Here is an 18,055-nt window from a genome sequence, read left to right as displayed (position 1 = left end):
CTGGGGCAGGCGCATTGAGAATTGGCAGTCATAGCTCAGATGGTTCCTGACTGCGCCTGTGCGGGCAGTGCGGCCACCCTGTTACTGAATCCCCGCCCCGCACTGTGTTATGCATTATGCACAGTGCAGGGCTTGGATTCCTGGGCAGATTCCTGCACAGACCGACGCTGGAAGGCGGCGAACTTGGGGGAGCGACTGACAAGCGCAGTGCGCATGCCCAGGAATCCCAGCCCCGCACTGTGCATAAATGCATAACACAGTGTGGGGCGGGGATTCAGTAACAGGGTGGCCGCACTGCCCGCACAGGCGCAGTCAGGAACCCGGCATCTGAGCTGACTGCCAATTCTCAATGCGCCTGCCCCAGGCAGGCACGCACAGCGCAGGCACTGGATTTAAGAAGAACAGCGCGGAGGGGGCGGCGACCATCGCCCCAGAAGAGATGCGTGACGGCAGAGTGACGGCAGAGTGACGGCAGTTGGGCGCTTCACAGAGGAGGCTTCAGACCCGCCTCCGTGGACAAAGATAAGTAGTTTTGAAAAGTTTCAAAGCGCTTTATTTTAGTAATACATGAACACAAAACTAAAAGAGCCACCTTGTTAGAATGCAGCATTACTGCTGCACAAGGTGGCTCTTTTAGTTTATAACGGCTGGAGGGGGGTGACAGTGGCCCTTTAAATGGCAGAAAATAAAACCAATTGTTGACTTAAAAAGAATAAAACCATAGTGCATATTTTTGGGTGCTTTTTTTTTTTTTTTTTTTTTTAAGTCAACAGAAACCACCATTACTTTCACCAAGTCAAAATCCATGTCTCAATTTCTTAGGCTTTCCAAACACATTCATAAATCCTTCAACTGAACCTCTCATTTAGGCTGGAGTTACTTTTGGCCACATCACAGGTCATATGTCCAAAGTTCACGCTTTGCTAAGTTACATCACAGTGTAATGAAAGTGAAGAGGGTCAATGTACGACCGTCAAGTTACTACGACCATGACAAGCAAGTGACAAAAAAGGACTTCAAGCCTTGTGACGGTCGCTGTACCCTGAGGGTTGTGATTTGGTCCTATTTACCTGCATTACGCTGCGATGTAGAAGCAGCTAAGAGCAATCTTTGAACGTGCGACCTGTGTCATTGCCAAGTTACTGTGTAGCCCCAGCCTCATATAAAACCCTTTACTCTTCTTCACAACATGCTTAAACCTTTGACTTATTGCCTACAAAACGTGCCGTAATTCCTTCTCTACACAGTGAGCATTTAAACATCTCAGTTCATTTCCATTCCCAGCTTAGTCTTCTTTTAAACTACTCATTTTTGGGGATGATGTGCAAACAGGAGCAGAGAGCCCTCCGATAATAGCGGGAAGACTTTGGTTCCTTCTTATCCCACCTATGAGACTACTTGTGGCAACAAACATGGTGGACTCTTGTTGCTTCAGTCCATTGTTTAATGCTGGTGTTTGGTCCTCTGTGCTTGGCTGGCTGACTACTCTAGCGATCCCTAAACGTTTCAAGCGCTCCACCAAGCTCATCTTCATTTGCTTTAAATCAGCTTGACTCCGTGTAGACTTTAAACCGTACATTTCTTGAAGAAAGCTCTCGGCTGGCCGTGAAACAGCCAGGAAATTTTCAGAGGGATTTGGTTCAAAAGTCAGAGGAGATGGACATGGAGAACGGGACGGAGAATTGGGTGGAGTGGAGGGAAGAAGCAGATTCTGTGGACGTGAAGGTTTCTCTTGAACAAGTGGGCTGTTGACTTTAGCAGATATTCCTTGTTCTTTCAGCAATTTTGCTAAATTACTGGTACTACTTACAGAAGAATCAGACGCTTTTCCAAAATATTCTCCAAGGCTTGGACGACAGGAAACGGAAGGAGAGCTCACAAATGTGTTGGCTGAAGAAGAGCTTGGCCCTCCCAAAGATGAGGTGTACTTTGAACTGATAAGAAGAGACATAAAATAATTATTCTTTAAAAAAACAAACAAGAAACAACAAGTCATTATTAATTACATAATGGCAGAGATCAATAAAGCAAAATTCTCCAAAATTCTATAGAAAATTGCACTAAAAATATACAGAAGTCATGAAGTGGGCATTTACTCAACTATATGGTTGCCCATAAATTTGAACAGCTTTCAATCTGGACCTAAGAGCGAATCTCAAACCAGAGGACCTGTCCTGTATTACACATCCCAGGGACAAACTGTGTAGTACTAATTTTTCCCTGTTGGGGCACTGCAGGAAAATTAAACACTTTGTGCCAGGTTTCCCCAAAGATTACACTAGATTGCTGAGTCCCAGCAGGGAAGCACTTCGTAAACATCTTCTATTACACAAAGAATACCAACAACCTGGGAGGTATCACAAATATAAAAGCGTACTTTATAAGGAAAAATAGCATCAATCGAGGGGGTGATACTCTGGAGGAGAGGATGTATAAAAAGAAAATTACATACACAATGTAAAATGCAAAAGGTAATGAATAGTGATGAGCGAATATACTCGTTAATCGAGATTTCCCGAGCACGCTCGTGTGTCCTCAGAGTATCTTTTAGTGCTCAAAGATTTAGTTTTCATCGCCTCAGCTGAATGATTTACAGCTATTAAATAGGCTAAGTACATGTGGGGGTTGCCTGGTTGCTAGGGAATTCCCACATGTAATCAAGCTGGCTAACAGATGTAAATCATTCAGCTGCGGTGATGAAAACTAAATCTCCGAGCACTAAAAAATACTCGGAGGAACCCCGAGTGTGCTTCAGAAATCTTGAGTAACAAGTATATTCGCTCATCACTAGTAATGAAGCAACAATGTGCAAATGTAGAATAAGACAAAAGGTCCAGATTCATCAAATATTTTATGCCAGTATGGGGAGGGGATGAAAGATTTGAAAACTCAAAGAATTTTTGGCACAACTTGATCCTGCATTAAAATTATATGATTTGGTGTCCTCACACAATTTGCGCCCTACTCCGACAAAGTGGGCAGAACTGGGTTATTGCAGGCATAGGACCACAGGTCAAAGTCATAATAATAAGAGGCATTCGCTACACTATTGGGAAATGGAGTAGGATTTGTGGTGAGGCTCACACTGCTCATCTGAGGCTCCTGACTAGAGATTGGCGGATCGCAGTTCACCGGGATAATGTCACTGCCATGAATTTGAACTGCGGTGAACACAACTCTGCACCGTGAGACTTTTACTCACTGTGCTATTAGGGATCTCATCGAGGTCACTGCAATTCATTGGCCCAGCTGGGAATGCAGCCTCACTGACTGGCAGTAACGTCACTGACGTCACCGCTAGTCACTGATGCTGCGCTCGCAGCAGCTCATTCATCAGTGGTTCTCAGCCTGAACGGTTGCATCTTGGCACTGTCCAGCTTGAAAACGGTTTATCCCCCACATACGGATTACGGCGAGGGACAGAACAATGGATAGGTGAGGGATATTGTTGCTTTTTATTTTTGTTATATTACAGGAGACGAGGGATTCAATGGAATTGGAATTAGGCAAGTATAACTGTGGTTTTACTTTTTTATTTAAAAATAACAGTGAGTGGTGTCCATGCCTGAACAGTAGGCGTTCCGTACGGTCACTGAACTTCACTGTTCGGGTTCGCCCATCTCTATTCCTGACTTGTGTATCATTAACGTCTTACTCCAGCTCATCTCAAGATTGTGTGAACAACACCAATCTTGATGTCATCAGGCCCAAAGAGCATACGAGGTCAAAGCAGCAGAATCAACAAATTGGGTCCAGACAGCACTTTATAAAGGTGCAGAGATATTAATGCATAGAGTGGCAAATAAATACAGATGGTCACAAAGTGACAAGTGAAATCCATATTCTCCTCCCATTCTAGAATGATGCCCACCCCGACGTACGCTTTAGGGAAAGTCTTAGTTTGGGCCTGCAATTTCCCAGCAGGAAAGACTCCCTTACTCAATCACCAGCCCCAATCATGTAACGAAAGAAAACATCTAAGAACTGTCCTGGCTTATGTGCAGTATCAAAGCCTCCAAAATGCCCGCAGAGGACAGTGTCATGTAAATCTGGTTCCAGATCAGAGACCCTATCACGTGACCAAACCCCGGACATCACAATCTATTTTTGGATCATGATGCTTCAGGTCTGGTAATGGGAAACATATACACAAAGAAGGCTAACAACCAAGGGTGTATTTGAACTGTGTTTTCTACTTAGACAGTACACTACAAATTACTATGGTTTTTTTTTTCTACACGGTGTTCCAAATTATTATGCAAATTGGATTGAAGTGTCAAAGATTTAATTGTTTTGTTTTTCAAATAAACTTGTGGATGGTATTGTCTCTCAGGGCTCAATGGATCACTGAAATCAATCTTAAACACATGTGAATTAGTTTTCCAGGTGATTCTAATTAAAGGAAAACTACTTAAAAATGATGTTCCACATTATTAAGCAGGCCAGAGGTTTGACGCAATATGGGAAATAAAAAGGATCTCTCTGCTGCGGAAAAGTGTTAAATAGTACAATGCCTTGGACAAGGTATGAAAACATTAGATATTTCACGAAAAGTGTGATCATCATACTGTGAAGAGATTTGTGACTGAAAGAGTCAAAGTATATAGAGTTTCTGACTGACAACTCTATTCCATGGTATAAAAAGCAGAAACGTGCCTTCAGGAGCAAAATCATCTTCATGCATGACAATGCACAATCTCATGCTGTAAAGAATACCTCTGAGTCATTGGCTGCTATGGGCATAAAAGGAGATAAACTCATGGTGTGGCCACCATCTTCCCCTGACCTCAACCCTATAGAAAACCTTTGGAGTATCATCAAGCAAAATATCTATGAGGGTGGGAGGCAGTTCACATGAGAACAGCAGCTCTGGGAGGCTATTCTGACTTCATGCAAAGAAATACAAGCAGAAACTCTCCAAAAACTCAAGAATGCAAGAATTGTGAAGGTGATATCAAAGAAGGGTTCCTATGTTAACATGTAACTTGGCCTGTTCGGATGTTTTGGAGTTAAATAGCTTTTTTGTTCAGTGAATGTGACCTCCTAATGCTGCAAATTGCACAAATGAGAATTTTCAGTTCTTTAACCCCTTTACCCCCAAGGGTGGTTTGCACGTTAATGACCGGGCCAATTTTTACAATTCTGACCACTGTCCCTTTATGGGGTTATAACTCTGGAACGCTTCAACCGATCCCGGTGATTCTGACACAGTTTTCTCGTGACATATTGTACTTCATAATAGTGGTAAAATTTATTTGATATTACCTGCGTTTATTTATGAAAAAAACGGAAGTTTGGGGAAAATTTTGAAAATTTCGCAATTTTCCAACTTTGAATTTTTATGCAATTAAATCACAGAGATATGTCACACAAAATACTTAAGTAACATTTCCCACATGTCTACCTTACATCAGCACAAAAGTTGACCAGCAATTTCTCATTTTTACAACACCATTTTTTTTTTTAGGGACAACATCTCATTTGAAGTCAATTTGAGGGGTCTACATGATAGAAAATAACCATTCTAAAAACTGCACCCCTCAAGGTGCTCAAAACCACATTCAAGAAGTTTATTAACCCTTCAGGTGTTTCACAGGAATTTTTAGAATGTTTAAATAAAAATGAACATTTAACTTTTTTTCACAAAAAATTTTATTCAGCTCCAATTTGTTTTATTTTACCAAGGATAAGAGAAGAAATTGGACCCCAAAAGTTGTTGTACAATTTGTCCTGAGTACGCTGATACCCCACATGTGGGGGTAAACCACTGTTTGGGTGCATGGCAGAGCTCGGAAGCGAAGGAGCGCCATTTGACTTTTCAATGCAAAATTGACTGGAATTGAGATGGGACGCCATGTTGCGTTTGGAGAGCCCCTGATGTGCCTAAACATTGAAACCCCCCACAAGTGACACCATTTTGGAAAGTAGACCCCCTAAGGAACTCATCTAGGTGTGTTGTGAGAGCTTTGAACTCCCAAGTGTTTCACTACAGTTTATAACGCAGAGCCGTGAAAATAAAAAAAATTTTTTTTTCCCCACAAAAATTATTTTTTAGCCCCCAGTTTTGTATTTACCCAAGGGTACGAGGAGGAATTGGACCCCAAAAGTTGTTGTCCAATTTGTCCTGAGTACACTGATACCCCATATGTGGGGAGGAACCACCGTTTGGGCGCATGGGAGAGCTCGGAAGGGAAGGAGCGCCATTTGGAATGCAGACTTAGATGGAATGGTCTGCAGGCGTCACATTGCGTTTGCAGAGCCCCTAATGTACCTAAACAGTAGAAACTCCCCACAAGTGACCCCAGATTGGAAACTAGACCCCCCAAGGAACTTATCTAGATGTGGCGTGAGAACTTTGAACCCCCAAGTGTTTCACTACAGTTTATAACGCAGAGCCGTGAAAATAAAAAATCTTTTTTTTTTCCCACAAAAATTATTTTTTAGCCCCCAGTCTTGTATTTTCCCAAGGGTAACAGGAGAAATTGGACCCTAAAAGTTGTTGTCCAATGTGTCCTGAGTACGATGATACCACATATGTTGGGGTAAACCCCTGTGTGGGCACACGGGAGAGCTCGGAAGGGAAGGAGAACTGTTTAACTTTTTCAACGCAGAATTAGCTGGAATTGAGATCGGACGCCATGTCGCGTTTGGAGAGCCCCTGATGTGCCTAAACAGTGGAAACCCCCCAATTATAACTGAAATCCTAATCCAAACACACCCCTAACCCTAATCTCAACGGTAACCCTAAACACACCCCTAACCCTAATCCCAACCCTATTCCCAACCGTAAATGTAATCCAAACCCTATCGTTAGCCCCAACCCTAACTGTAGCCTTAACCCTAGCCCTAACCCTAGCCCTAACCCTAGCCCTAACCCTAGCCCTAACCCTAGACCTAACCCTAGACCTAACCCTAGACCTAACCCTAGACCTAACCCTAATGGGAAAATGGAAATAAATACATTTTTTTATTTTATTTTTTATTTTTCCCTAACTAAGGGGTTGATGAAGGGGGGTTTGATTTACTTTTATAGCGGGTTATTTAGCAGATTTTTATGATTGGCAGCTGTCACACACTGAAAGACGTTTTTTATTGCAAAAAATATTTTTTGCGTTACCACATTTTGAGAGCTATAATTTTTCCATATTTTCTTCCAGAGTCATGTGAGATCTTGTTTTTTGCGGGACGAGTTGACGTTTTTATTGGTACTGTTTTCAGGCACGTGACATTTTTTGATCGCTTTTTATTCCGATTTTTGTGAGGCAGAATGACCAAAAACCAGCTATTCATGAATTTCTTTTGGGGGGAGGCGTTTATACCGTTCCGCGTTTGGTAAAATGGATAAAGCAGTTTTATTCTTCGGGTCAGTACGATTACAGCGATACCTCATTTATTCATTTTTTTTAATGTTTTGGCGCTTTTATACGATAAAAACTATTTTATAGAAAAAATAGTTATTTTTGCATCGCTTTATTCTGAGGACTATAACTTTTTAATTTTTTCGCTGATGATGCTGTATGGCGGCTCGTTTTTTGCGGTACCATGGTTATTTATTTCTGTATTTTTGTTCGCGTGTTATTCCACTTTTTGTTTGGCAGTATGATAAAGCGTTTTTTGCCTCTTTTTTACCGCGTTCACTGAAGGGGTTAACTAGCGGGATAGTTTTATAGGTGGGGTTGTTACGGACGTGGCGATACTAAATATGTGTACTTTTATTGTTTTTTTTTATTTAGATACACTATAACATCGCCCCAGGGGGGAGTTTTTAGGCATTATGTTAGAGTGTAAGATCGCTGATCTGACACTTTGCGGTGCAGTGTGTCAGATCAGCGATCTGACGTGCACAGCTGCAAGCTTTACAGTGCCTGCTCTGAGCAGGCGCTGTGGAGCCACCTCCCTCCCTGCAGGACCTGGATGCCGCGGCCATCTTGGATCCGGGTCTGCAAGGAGAAGGTAAGAAACCCTCGCAGCAACGCAATCACATTGCGTTGCTGTGAGGGTCTCAGGGAAGCCCGCAGGGAGCCCCCTCCCTGCACAATGCTTCCCTATACCGCCGGCACACCGCGATCATGTTTGATCGTGGTGTGCTGGGGGTTAATGTGCCGGGGGCGGTCCGTGACCGCTCCTGACACATAGTGCCGGATGTCAGCTGCGATAGGCAGCTGACACCCGGCCGCGATCAGCTGCGCTCCCCCCCAGTGAGCGCGGCCGATCGCTATGACGTACTATCCCATCGAGGGTCAGATAGGCCCAGGTCACCTCGACGGGATAGTACGTCCAAGGTCAGAGAGGGGTTAAAACATATCAAATGTTTAGAAATTCTACTATGCCCAATAATTTGGAACAGTGCATTTTGAGTTTTTATTTATTTTGGAGATTATACTGTTATCATTGGGAGGTTTCTTCAATAAAATTCAATGTATAATCTAACGGGTGATGACTTATTAGACTGACTGTCATTTGCACCGACCTTTCAGGAAAATCAGAGAAAAATATCATTTGCATAATAATTTGAAACATGGTGTAGGGATACCACACTTATTTTTACTCCTTACACATCATTGAAAGTGAAATGTTTTAAGCAAATACCTCGACTCCATGCAGTACGCACGATGCATTTAAAAGGGTTGTCAATAGGCCTGCGCTGCTTTATTCTCATCCATCAATGCCTTTCCAGACACATGCTCATTAAAGAGCTTGTCCCACAAAGTACACTTCAATTTAGAGAGTTTGGAATAATAATTAGCTCCACAATTGGATGTGTTACAAAAAAACGTTCCTGCGCAGAGATAATCCTATAAATGTGTAATCTTATAAATTATTTACTGTGTCCAACCATGCGGAGCTGCTACAGTTCACAGTGTTGCACGAACAACAGCTCCTGGCCAGGGAAAGAAGCATTTCCTCATAGACTAATCTTGCGAGCAGGGCCCTCTCTCCTTTTGGTATCCGAGTTGTGTGCCAATTTGTAATGTCTTTATTGTCTGTACATGTCTCCTCTAAAATTGTAAAGTGCTGCGGAATATGTTGGCACTATTAAATATTATTCTTCTAATAGTGTACAGATAACACAGCAGCTCGCAGCTGCTGCTTTCTAATGTAACATTTCTCTAGCTGTTTTATCACAGGAATGAGGGTTTCTGCCGGGTCACAGTCTTGTGAGTTCATCATAGAATCAGGTCAGTGAAGTAGCAACTAAGGCAGCAGATGAGCTCATATGTAACCGACTTGATTTATGATGAGCTCACAGGACTAGATTCACAGCAGAAACGCTTGCTCCTGTGATAAAACAGGCAGGAAAATAAGTTACCTCAGAAAGCTGCAAATGTGAGCCCCTGCAGTGTCATGTCTGTATACTCAATTATCATAAGTGACATTCTCTCCCCTAATGGCCAGTAGCTGTGTTATGTGTCACCAATGAACTGGAGCAGCTCTGCAAAGCTGGACACAGCAAATTAGTCAATACATAGCAGGGGCAGATATATAAGATTATCTCAACAAAGGGACTTTTTTTTTTCCTAACATCCAATTGTGGAACATATTATTCCAAAATCTATTATTTAAAATGTGCCCTGTTAGCGGGAAAAACCGTTTAGGCCTTTCTTAGCCATTATGCTTTGTGGAATCCTTGGTGACCCCACTAGTTAGTGCCTCACCTGGAGGTAACCTGAGTGATGTCAGTGGGATGCAGGATTCTGCAAGTGGTGAAGGTAAATGTTGAATTTGTGCTGCACAAGCACTTTCCAGGGTTTGTGGCTGTAATACATAAAAAACAAAGGCGAGGTTATTTTCACAGTACAAACTAAAGTCCTAAGCACACGGAGGCAGTCATTTAATAACAAGTTATGAGCCAATATAGAAATTGTGCTAAAGGTGATGTGCACCAACAACAGGCTCAAGTAGTAACTAAAGCAGTATATTACTAGTATTTTTACTACTACCATATTTTTCGCTTTGTAAGACGCACTTTTTTCCCCCCAAACTTGGCGGGAAAATGGGGGGTGTGTCTTAGAAAGCGAACATGCCTTACCAAGGGGGCATCACCCCACTCCTGCCTCCTCCAGCAGCGACCCCGCTTCACTGCAGCCACTGCCCCGGTAAGCAATAAGATGTAAGGATTATAAGAAGCACCACCAATTTTATTAAATTATTTTTTTTCTTATTTTTCTCCTCAAAATTTTGGGTGCGTCTTACAATCCAGAGCGTCTTATAATCCGAAAAATACGGTATATATTATACTACACGCCACTGTGTGGAATATCACCATCTCGTAGGCTACTTCATACCTTTCTTTTGGTATAATGAGGTACACAGTCCAAAAGACGACCAAAAGAACAGGCTTTTGGTCTTTGGCAGGCTAATGTAACCGTAAAGTCATGTTTAGCTTTTACAATGAGAACTTTCCCTGCACACATGCACGATGTAAACCCAACATAAACTGCAAAACTACAGCTGAAAAAAGTACAACCACTAACCAGAGGTTGTTGCTGGTGCCAGGCTTATGGGTGGCAGGAATATACTTGAGGAAGATTTTGGCACATCGCCTTCATCTCGTTCATAAACTTTGAAAGTTATTCCACCCTCATCGTCTTCATCATCTTCTTTATCATCTTCTTCCAGGTCACACAGGTGGTATTCAGCATCTTCAGGTAGTGGTTTAAAACCTTTGGTCAATACACCTGGACGGGGATCCAAAATGGTACCCAGATTGGGTTGCGCTAGTTGTTGCCAGTGATGAAGAGTCTGGGAACCTAAAGAATACAGTATAATTAACTATAATTGGGCAAATCTCTACATATTTCTCAATTCCTAATTACATATAAATGGATTACATTAAGAATCCACACAATTGATTGCTACATAAAGCAACAATCATCACTGTTCTAAGGAACAAATCTATATAAAGTACATTTATATTACTGAATACCTAGTGGAATCAAAATGATAAATATACATTTAATTACTTCCATAATGTCAAATTTACAATCACATTTCTCAATCAATAGCATGACCTAGTATATGATATGAGGCCAATGTGGGGAAGTGATCTGATAACTGCACATTAGTTTATTGTGCCAAACACGTTAGGCTTAGTACAGGTATGCCTGTACCATATAGAGGAAATATGGTGCACAGGAAAGTTACTTTTAGTTAATATGCATCTCTCTGAATTTGTCTGAATTTGTCAATTAGGACCAGAAATATTTTGGACAGTGAAAGTTTTGGCATTTTAGCGGTTTACCAAAACATATGCAAGTTACAGTTATATAATCAATATGGGCTTAAAGTGCAGACTCTAGGCTTTAATCTGAAGATATTCACATCCTAATTGGAGTAAGGGTTTGGGAATTACAGCTCTTTAAAAAGAGCCCATGTGTTTTTGGTTCTATAATTGTGCTCTTGTTTTTACAAGACTGGGGAGTCCACCACTCCTCTGTAGGCCATTTGCACTAAAGCTGTTCCATCCAGCATGTCCACATGGATATTTTCTCTCTGAACCCTGCTTATACAGGTACTATACAGATGATCAGGTTTTTAAATACATCAGATAGGGATTATATACATTAGATAGGACTGCTCTATATGGGTATACCTTGGCGATTGGTGGAGCAGCTTAATATACTTTTTTTTGCAAAAAAAAAAAACCCTGTATATTTTTTTCATTTTTCGACTAGCACTTGCTCAGTTACTGTGACTTCTTTACAACAGAGTATTTTTGACCTCGCTGTGCTCTTTTTGTCTCTTTAAAAAGATGCAGCAACTTATTAAAGGGACCAAATGTAACTGGACAAATTATCTCAAAAGCACTTTAAATAGGGTGCATGGACTATTCCCTCATTAATTAAGCAAGTAAAAGGTCTGGAGCTGATTCCAGGTGTGGCATGTGCATTTGGAAGCTGTAGCTGTGATCCCTCAACATGTGGCCAAAGGAGCTCACAATGGAAGAGAAACAGACCATCATTAGGCTGAACTGTTAGGCTGAAACCTAACAGTTTGGTACATTCTACAAAAAAAAGAGCAGAATCCTCTCCATGGTAAAGAAAGACCCCTTCAAAACCTCCACTCAAGTGAAGAACACTTGCCTAGAAGTATGTGGTTCAGTATCTAATTCTACCATAAAGAGAAGACTTCATGAAAGCAAATACAGAGGGTTCATCACAAGGTGCAAACCATTATACAGGGCAGCACGGTGGCTCAGTGGATAGCACTGCAGCCCTGCAGCGCTGGGGTCCTGGGTTCTAATCCCACCTTGGACAACATCTGCAAGGAGTTTGTATGTTCTCCCCGTGTTTGTGTGGGTTTCCTCCGGGTACTCCGGTTTCCTCCCACATACCAAAGACATACTGATAGGGAATTTAGATTGTGAGCCCCATCAGGGACAGCGATGATAATGTGTGCAAACTGTAAAGCGCTGCAGAATATGTTAGCGCTATATAAAAATAAAGATTACTATTATTATTATTATTATTCAGCCTTAAAAAAAGTAAGGCCAGATTAGATTTTTGCCAAAAAAACATCAAAAAAACTAGCCCAGTTCTGGAAAAACTTTGAACAGATGAAACCAAGATCAACCTGCACCAGAATAATAGTAAGAAAGTATGGAGAAGGCTTGGAACGGCTCATTATTCAAAGCACTCCACATCCTCTGTAAAACATGGTGGAAGTAGTGTGATGGCTGCCAGTAGCACTGGGTCACTAGTGTTTATTGATGATGTGACTGAAGACAGAAGTAGAAGAATGAATTCTGAAGTGTACAGGGCTTTCTGCTCAAATTCAACCAAATCCAGCAAGGTTGATTGGATAGTGCTTCACATTATAGATAGACAATAGCCGAAACATACTGTGAAGGCAACCCAGGAGTTTAAGACAAAGAAGTGTAACATTCTGCAATTGCCGAGTCAATCACCAGATCTCAAGCCCATTGGGCATGCATTTCACATGCTTAAAAAAGTTGTCCACTACTTGGACAACTTCTTCTCAAATCCCTCGCTTGGCCCCCATAAAATAACAATGCCTATATTCACCTCCCATGCTGGCACGGACCCTCCTTGGGGCTACAATTCGGTGTTGTGACACGTGACGCCGGCACTCAATCAGCTCTGGCATCACTGTCCCCACCTCCTGTCGAATTGAGCAGGAAGAGTAAGTCCGAGATCAGCAGTAGTCCGTACTTCCTCTTCATGTTCAATTTGTACGAAGGTGGAGACAGTGACGCCGGTGTCACAGCACCGCACGAAAGCCCCGGGGAGAGCCAGTGCTGTCACCACGGGAACTACGCCGACATGGGAGGAGAGTATAAGCTTTATTATTTTATGGGGCCAAACATTTTGATCAAGAAAGGGTTGTCCAAGTAGTGGACAACTCATTTAAGACAAAACGTATGGCAGAAGACCCAGAAACAAGCAACAACTGAAGTCAGCTGCAGTAAAGGTGGCAAAGCATCGCTAAAGGAGAACACACTGTGTTTGGTGACATCCATGGCTTCTAGACTTCAGGCAGTCATTGCTTATATGGAGCATCTTATGGGGCAATAATGAACGGTATGGAGCATCTATTTTTATTTTTGAAATTTACCGGTAGCTGCTGCATTTCCTACCCTAGGCTTATACTTGAGTCAATAAGTTTTCCCAGTTTTTTGTGGCAAAATTAGGGGGGTCGGCTTATACTCGGGTATATACGGTACTTAAAGTGTACCTGTCATTTCAGCTAAGTTTTGAGAATGAGTTGTCATGTGCATACATGATAAATAACACTATTTATTTCATGATATAACTTGTATCCTGCATTTATCTAATTTAAGATTCTAAGCCAGTGGATGGAAACTAGCTGATGTTTCCAATACACAACATTGATTTCTGCTCTTCTTTCTCTGTATAGCACACAGACAGAGGCAGCAACATGGAGGAAAACATGCAGCAGTACTGAGCAGTGTAGTTGTGAATCCACCACTAAATTTAGATAAATCTCCTGATTAAAGCTGCAGCCTGTCTTTTACTGGGCCAAATACTCCTACATCCTCCTCCACTCTCCAAATACTGTAGTAACCCATAATCTGATGTGTTACTGAGCTGGTTGTCAGTTATTCTTTGGACAAGACGAATTTGAGTAGTTTTTCAAAGTATGTAATGAGATAAGGACGCAGGAAGGAGAGGAAGTTAGGATAATACATCTTAACTTCACTTTTATTACTGGATTTATGCAAAGTTTTGGCATTCATCAACAACTTAGTATAATCAAGATGACCACTAAACATGTAGATGTGAAACCTTCACCACCAACCTTCAAGAGGCTTAACGATCTGTAACTTCTCCGGGAGCAGACTGCGCAGTGAACTAGAGGTAGCAGAGCTGTCCATGCAATCTGAGAAATGTGTTGCCAGAGACATGACACTCCCTGTTGGTGTGCTGCAGCCACTATGTTCTCTCTCATCCTCAAGACGCTTGCGATTTCGCTCACACTCATCCCTGAAGAACTGCTTCTCACTTAGGAAGTTTTGGCGCCGGAGGTGCAGTCTGTGCAGTGCAGTTTCCAAACTATCATCTAGGATTTCAGACTTGGCAAGTCCTCTGAATAAGAAGATAATTCAGATATTATGTCAGTTCTTCTGATACAGAAGTAGAGAAATTATAAAAATGTCCAGTATAAGAAGCCTAACATGGGCATTTGTAGATCTTAAAACATCTTCAACCATCAATACCCTAAGTAAAGAATTATCTAAAGTGAAGATATGCATGTAACTTTGGAAATAAAGGAAGCGTGCAAAGCTCTTGACACCTGCATCAACACTACGCTTGGAAGATCCTACAGAAGAGAATAGAGCTACATACCCAGTCTGGATGAGCTGGCTGACTAATTCACTGTTAACTCATTCTGCAGCTGCCATGTACAGTTATGCATAGAAGTTGCACAAGCGCAATAGTCCAACATTTTGTACAAATCCCTATACCAAAAATTCAAGCAAAAAAACCCCCCAAAAACCATAGATCATTGTGGCCATTTTTTTTCTTGTTTGCCAATGAAGATGATCTTTAGCAATACATATGCTACTTGCAATACACCACAATTGCAATGTTTCTAATGCAGGATATTAAGGGGTGGGTCATTCCTGGGCTCTATCTGTGGTTAGAAGATAACCATATAAAGATGTAATTATTTCATTTTCTTTATTTAACTCATAGCACAAGCTAATACAAATCTAATTAAAAAAACAAACAAACAAACAAAAAAAAACCAACTTATAGCTCTTAAAACTATAAATGTGGAAAGGGGAAAACAAAATAAAAGCGTATCACAAACTTTTCATGGTTTCTCAGCACGTGCACATTTTATATAGGCTTCTACTATGTGTCGCTATATGTGTGTAATGTGTAAATGTGCATGGAATGTGTGTTTTTATACGTCTGGCTAATGTGAACATTCATGTACATGAGCGTTTGTATACATGGGTGGGTCATGACGAAGAGGAGCCAAGACTCGTTCTGCAAAGGGGCCGTCTGCTGTCCGTTTCTGCCCCTCATGGCCCCGGTTTACTGCAAAGCAGATGGTGACTTCCTGTATACTGTATGGACGTTTCATCATCCTTATATGTGAGAAGCCATACGTATTGATTAGTAAACCAGTCCAGATTGCGCCTAGATTAGATTTGTGCAAAATATCTGTAGCTACGTGTCACTTACTTAAAATCTTTTTCCTTCACATCTTCGGCTGAGCAGATTTTCGTTTTCTTCTCTTCAGTTTTAGCCCCTGACTCAAAAGGAAGAGCCGTCATCACCACGCCAGAACGATTCGACCCAGGTATTGCCAAAGGCATGGAAGATGAACGACTCCGAAGTTCATTGGCTACTTTGACAGTATCAAATACACGCTTTGGATGCTTTCTAAAAAGAGAAGAAAAGGAATTTTTTTTGCCGCACACATTCTAATGTGCATTGAATGTTCTAACTCACGAGACTCCATCCACCTATTTCTGACTATGAACAAACTGGTGACATACAGATACAGGGTTTTAAAGGTTTCACTACCATCATATTCAAGACAAAATAATTGAAGATGATCTTACTTTCGTTCACCGAAACTTGACTCTTCTTCCAAGCTCAGCTCTCTTCTCATAGTGCCCTCAATCTCTGCTGCTAAGGAATCCTATAATCAAAATTAACGTGAATTTTCTATATCCGTCCATAAATGTGTTTATTCCTTGTATTTAACTTACTTACCACAGGGAAGACACTGCAGGACTGAGGCCTCCGGAGAAGTGCCGAGGGGCTGGCTTTACAACGTAACATTTTTAATTCATCCTGGGCTTCCTGCAGAATCCCTTCACATTCTGCATTGCGATCCTGTAAATCATGGAGCTTTAAAAAAAATAAATAAATATTAGTGGACACAAAATAGAAGAGGAGGATAGCCAGTAGAGTCCTTGTTAAATCTATTCTCAATAGATGGGAAAAAAACAAACAAAGAGTGCCTCATCAGATATAGCATACTGCTGCTTTATAAAAAAACAAAAACACAAACAAAAACAAAACCCAAACATGGTCATAGTTTTTCCACTAAAGCTGCATGCACCTGGAATAAAGGTTAAACTGCAGTACCCTGGAGTGGACACTTTAGAAATGCAGTGAAATTGGCTTTGCACAATGTTTAAAATGTGGCTGCTGCAGAAGTTGGACCCCCATGATCTGAAATTGATGAGTTCTCCAATAGATAGGTCATCAATGTTTTAAGTCCCTTAAAGGGAGTCTGTCAGCACAGAATAACTGTTCAAACCAATTGGAGGCACTATTTGCACCCTCGGTGTAGCCAAACAGTTCTATTCACCTTCCCACCTACTTATTTTCCATCAGAGGATATTTCATCAAATTTTTCATGTTGAACTGGAAACCCAATGTGATACTGGCTTCAGAGTGTAACGAAACGTTTGTGCTTTTTGTTTGCAATTTTACCTGTCCGTTGCGGAGATATTAGCAATCAATATATATGGGACCTCATGAAAACTTTTGTTTAGTCCGTATGGGTGGCATTAGATAGTTTGCACTGAGAGTGTGTATGTCTCCCTGTATGAGATGCCCAATCACAAACAGGCATTACCACAGCAGAAAAAAGCCAACAGCTTACAGCAGGATTCTCAGTGTGCGAAATGCAATGATACAGTCCTGATCTTCTGGTCTAACCTCCTGCACGATTAGAAAGTAAGTCCTTATAGATTAGAGCGCATGTGTAACACCTTGCAGATAAGGTTGGGGAAGTAGAACTATCCGGAGACCATTCCTTATCCTAGTGGTCCCATATCATCTGTATAGTTTTGATAAAAGTCAGTTTGACCAAAACGTCACATGGTCTTTACCACTATGCTGGATCGATGTAAGAATTTTTCTACATAATCCATTCCAGAGTGCAGGGTTATTCTCTTAATTTTTAAGAGGTGGAACCCCATTCTGAGCATCTATAAACATTACGAATACGGTTTTACACCACTAGATTACTTTTAAAATATGGGATAAGAGAAAGCACAGCTGAGCTTAGCTGTGTCATATTACAAACTCTTCATTCAGCTTGGTTCCTCACATAGCACTGCCAGCTCTGCTGTACTGCCCCTACCACTTCACTGCATGTCCGGAGAGGAGTCACAATTATGTCTGTTGTGCTCACTGCCTGCAGAGCTCATTTTAAACAAAAGGAGGTGCTACCAATGCAAGACATATATATCTAGAGAACAGACTGTCAGTCAATATATGTCTCACACTGGTAACAACCCTTTTTACTTAAAATAAGCACTGGAGGCAGATTCACAGGGAGATTTATAGCCGTACCATATATCTTAACAGCTCCTTTACATATTAAGAAAAATGTGGATTTCTCTGGAGTAACACATCATATCACAGATTCTTCAGATCACATACACAGTGATACCAAAACTTGCACAGACCTTTTTAATTTACAAGGTAAAAAACAAAAGAAATTCTGACGATTGTAAAAAGAATACAACATTTGGTTTGTGTCATTATTTTCTGAGACCAGTAACATTTTTATTTTTATGTAGTTGTTTGAGGGCTTG

The 18,055-nt window shown here is 41.3% G+C and overlaps 1 protein-coding gene across 6 annotated transcripts in view; it reads right to left on the bottom strand.

Annotated features, from left to right (window-relative positions):
* Window positions 1-763: 763 nt before the first annotated feature.
* Window positions 764-18,055, bottom strand: part of TRAK2 (trafficking kinesin protein 2) — an 84,649-nt gene continuing 67,357 nt past the window's right edge. For 3 of the 6 annotated variants that reach the window (XM_069733586.1, XM_069733589.1, XM_069733591.1), the window contains 7 exons: window positions 16,215-16,352; window positions 16,061-16,140; window positions 15,678-15,878; window positions 14,281-14,567; window positions 10,476-10,751; window positions 9,657-9,756; window positions 764-1,934 (listed from right to left, as the gene is read on the bottom strand). In XM_069733586.1, the coding sequence (XP_069589687.1) occupies window positions 1,286-1,934; window positions 9,657-9,756; window positions 10,476-10,751; window positions 14,281-14,567; window positions 15,678-15,878; window positions 16,061-16,140; window positions 16,215-16,352 (1,731 nt within the window). In that variant the 3' untranslated portion in view covers window positions 764-1,285. The remainder of the gene's footprint in view (window positions 1,935-9,656; window positions 9,757-10,475; window positions 10,752-14,280; window positions 14,568-15,677; window positions 15,879-16,060; window positions 16,141-16,214; window positions 16,353-18,055) is intronic. The other 3 variants (XM_069733585.1, XM_069733588.1, XM_069733590.1) reach the window with 1 other exon arrangement.

Source organism: Ranitomeya imitator, chromosome 7 (assembly GCF_032444005.1).
Source record: "Ranitomeya imitator isolate aRanImi1 chromosome 7, aRanImi1.pri, whole genome shotgun sequence".
Lineage (NCBI taxonomy): Eukaryota > Metazoa > Chordata > Amphibia > Anura > Dendrobatidae > Ranitomeya > Ranitomeya imitator.
Note: the sequence above shows the minus strand (reverse complement) of the source record. Positions and strands in the feature narration are given on the sequence as shown.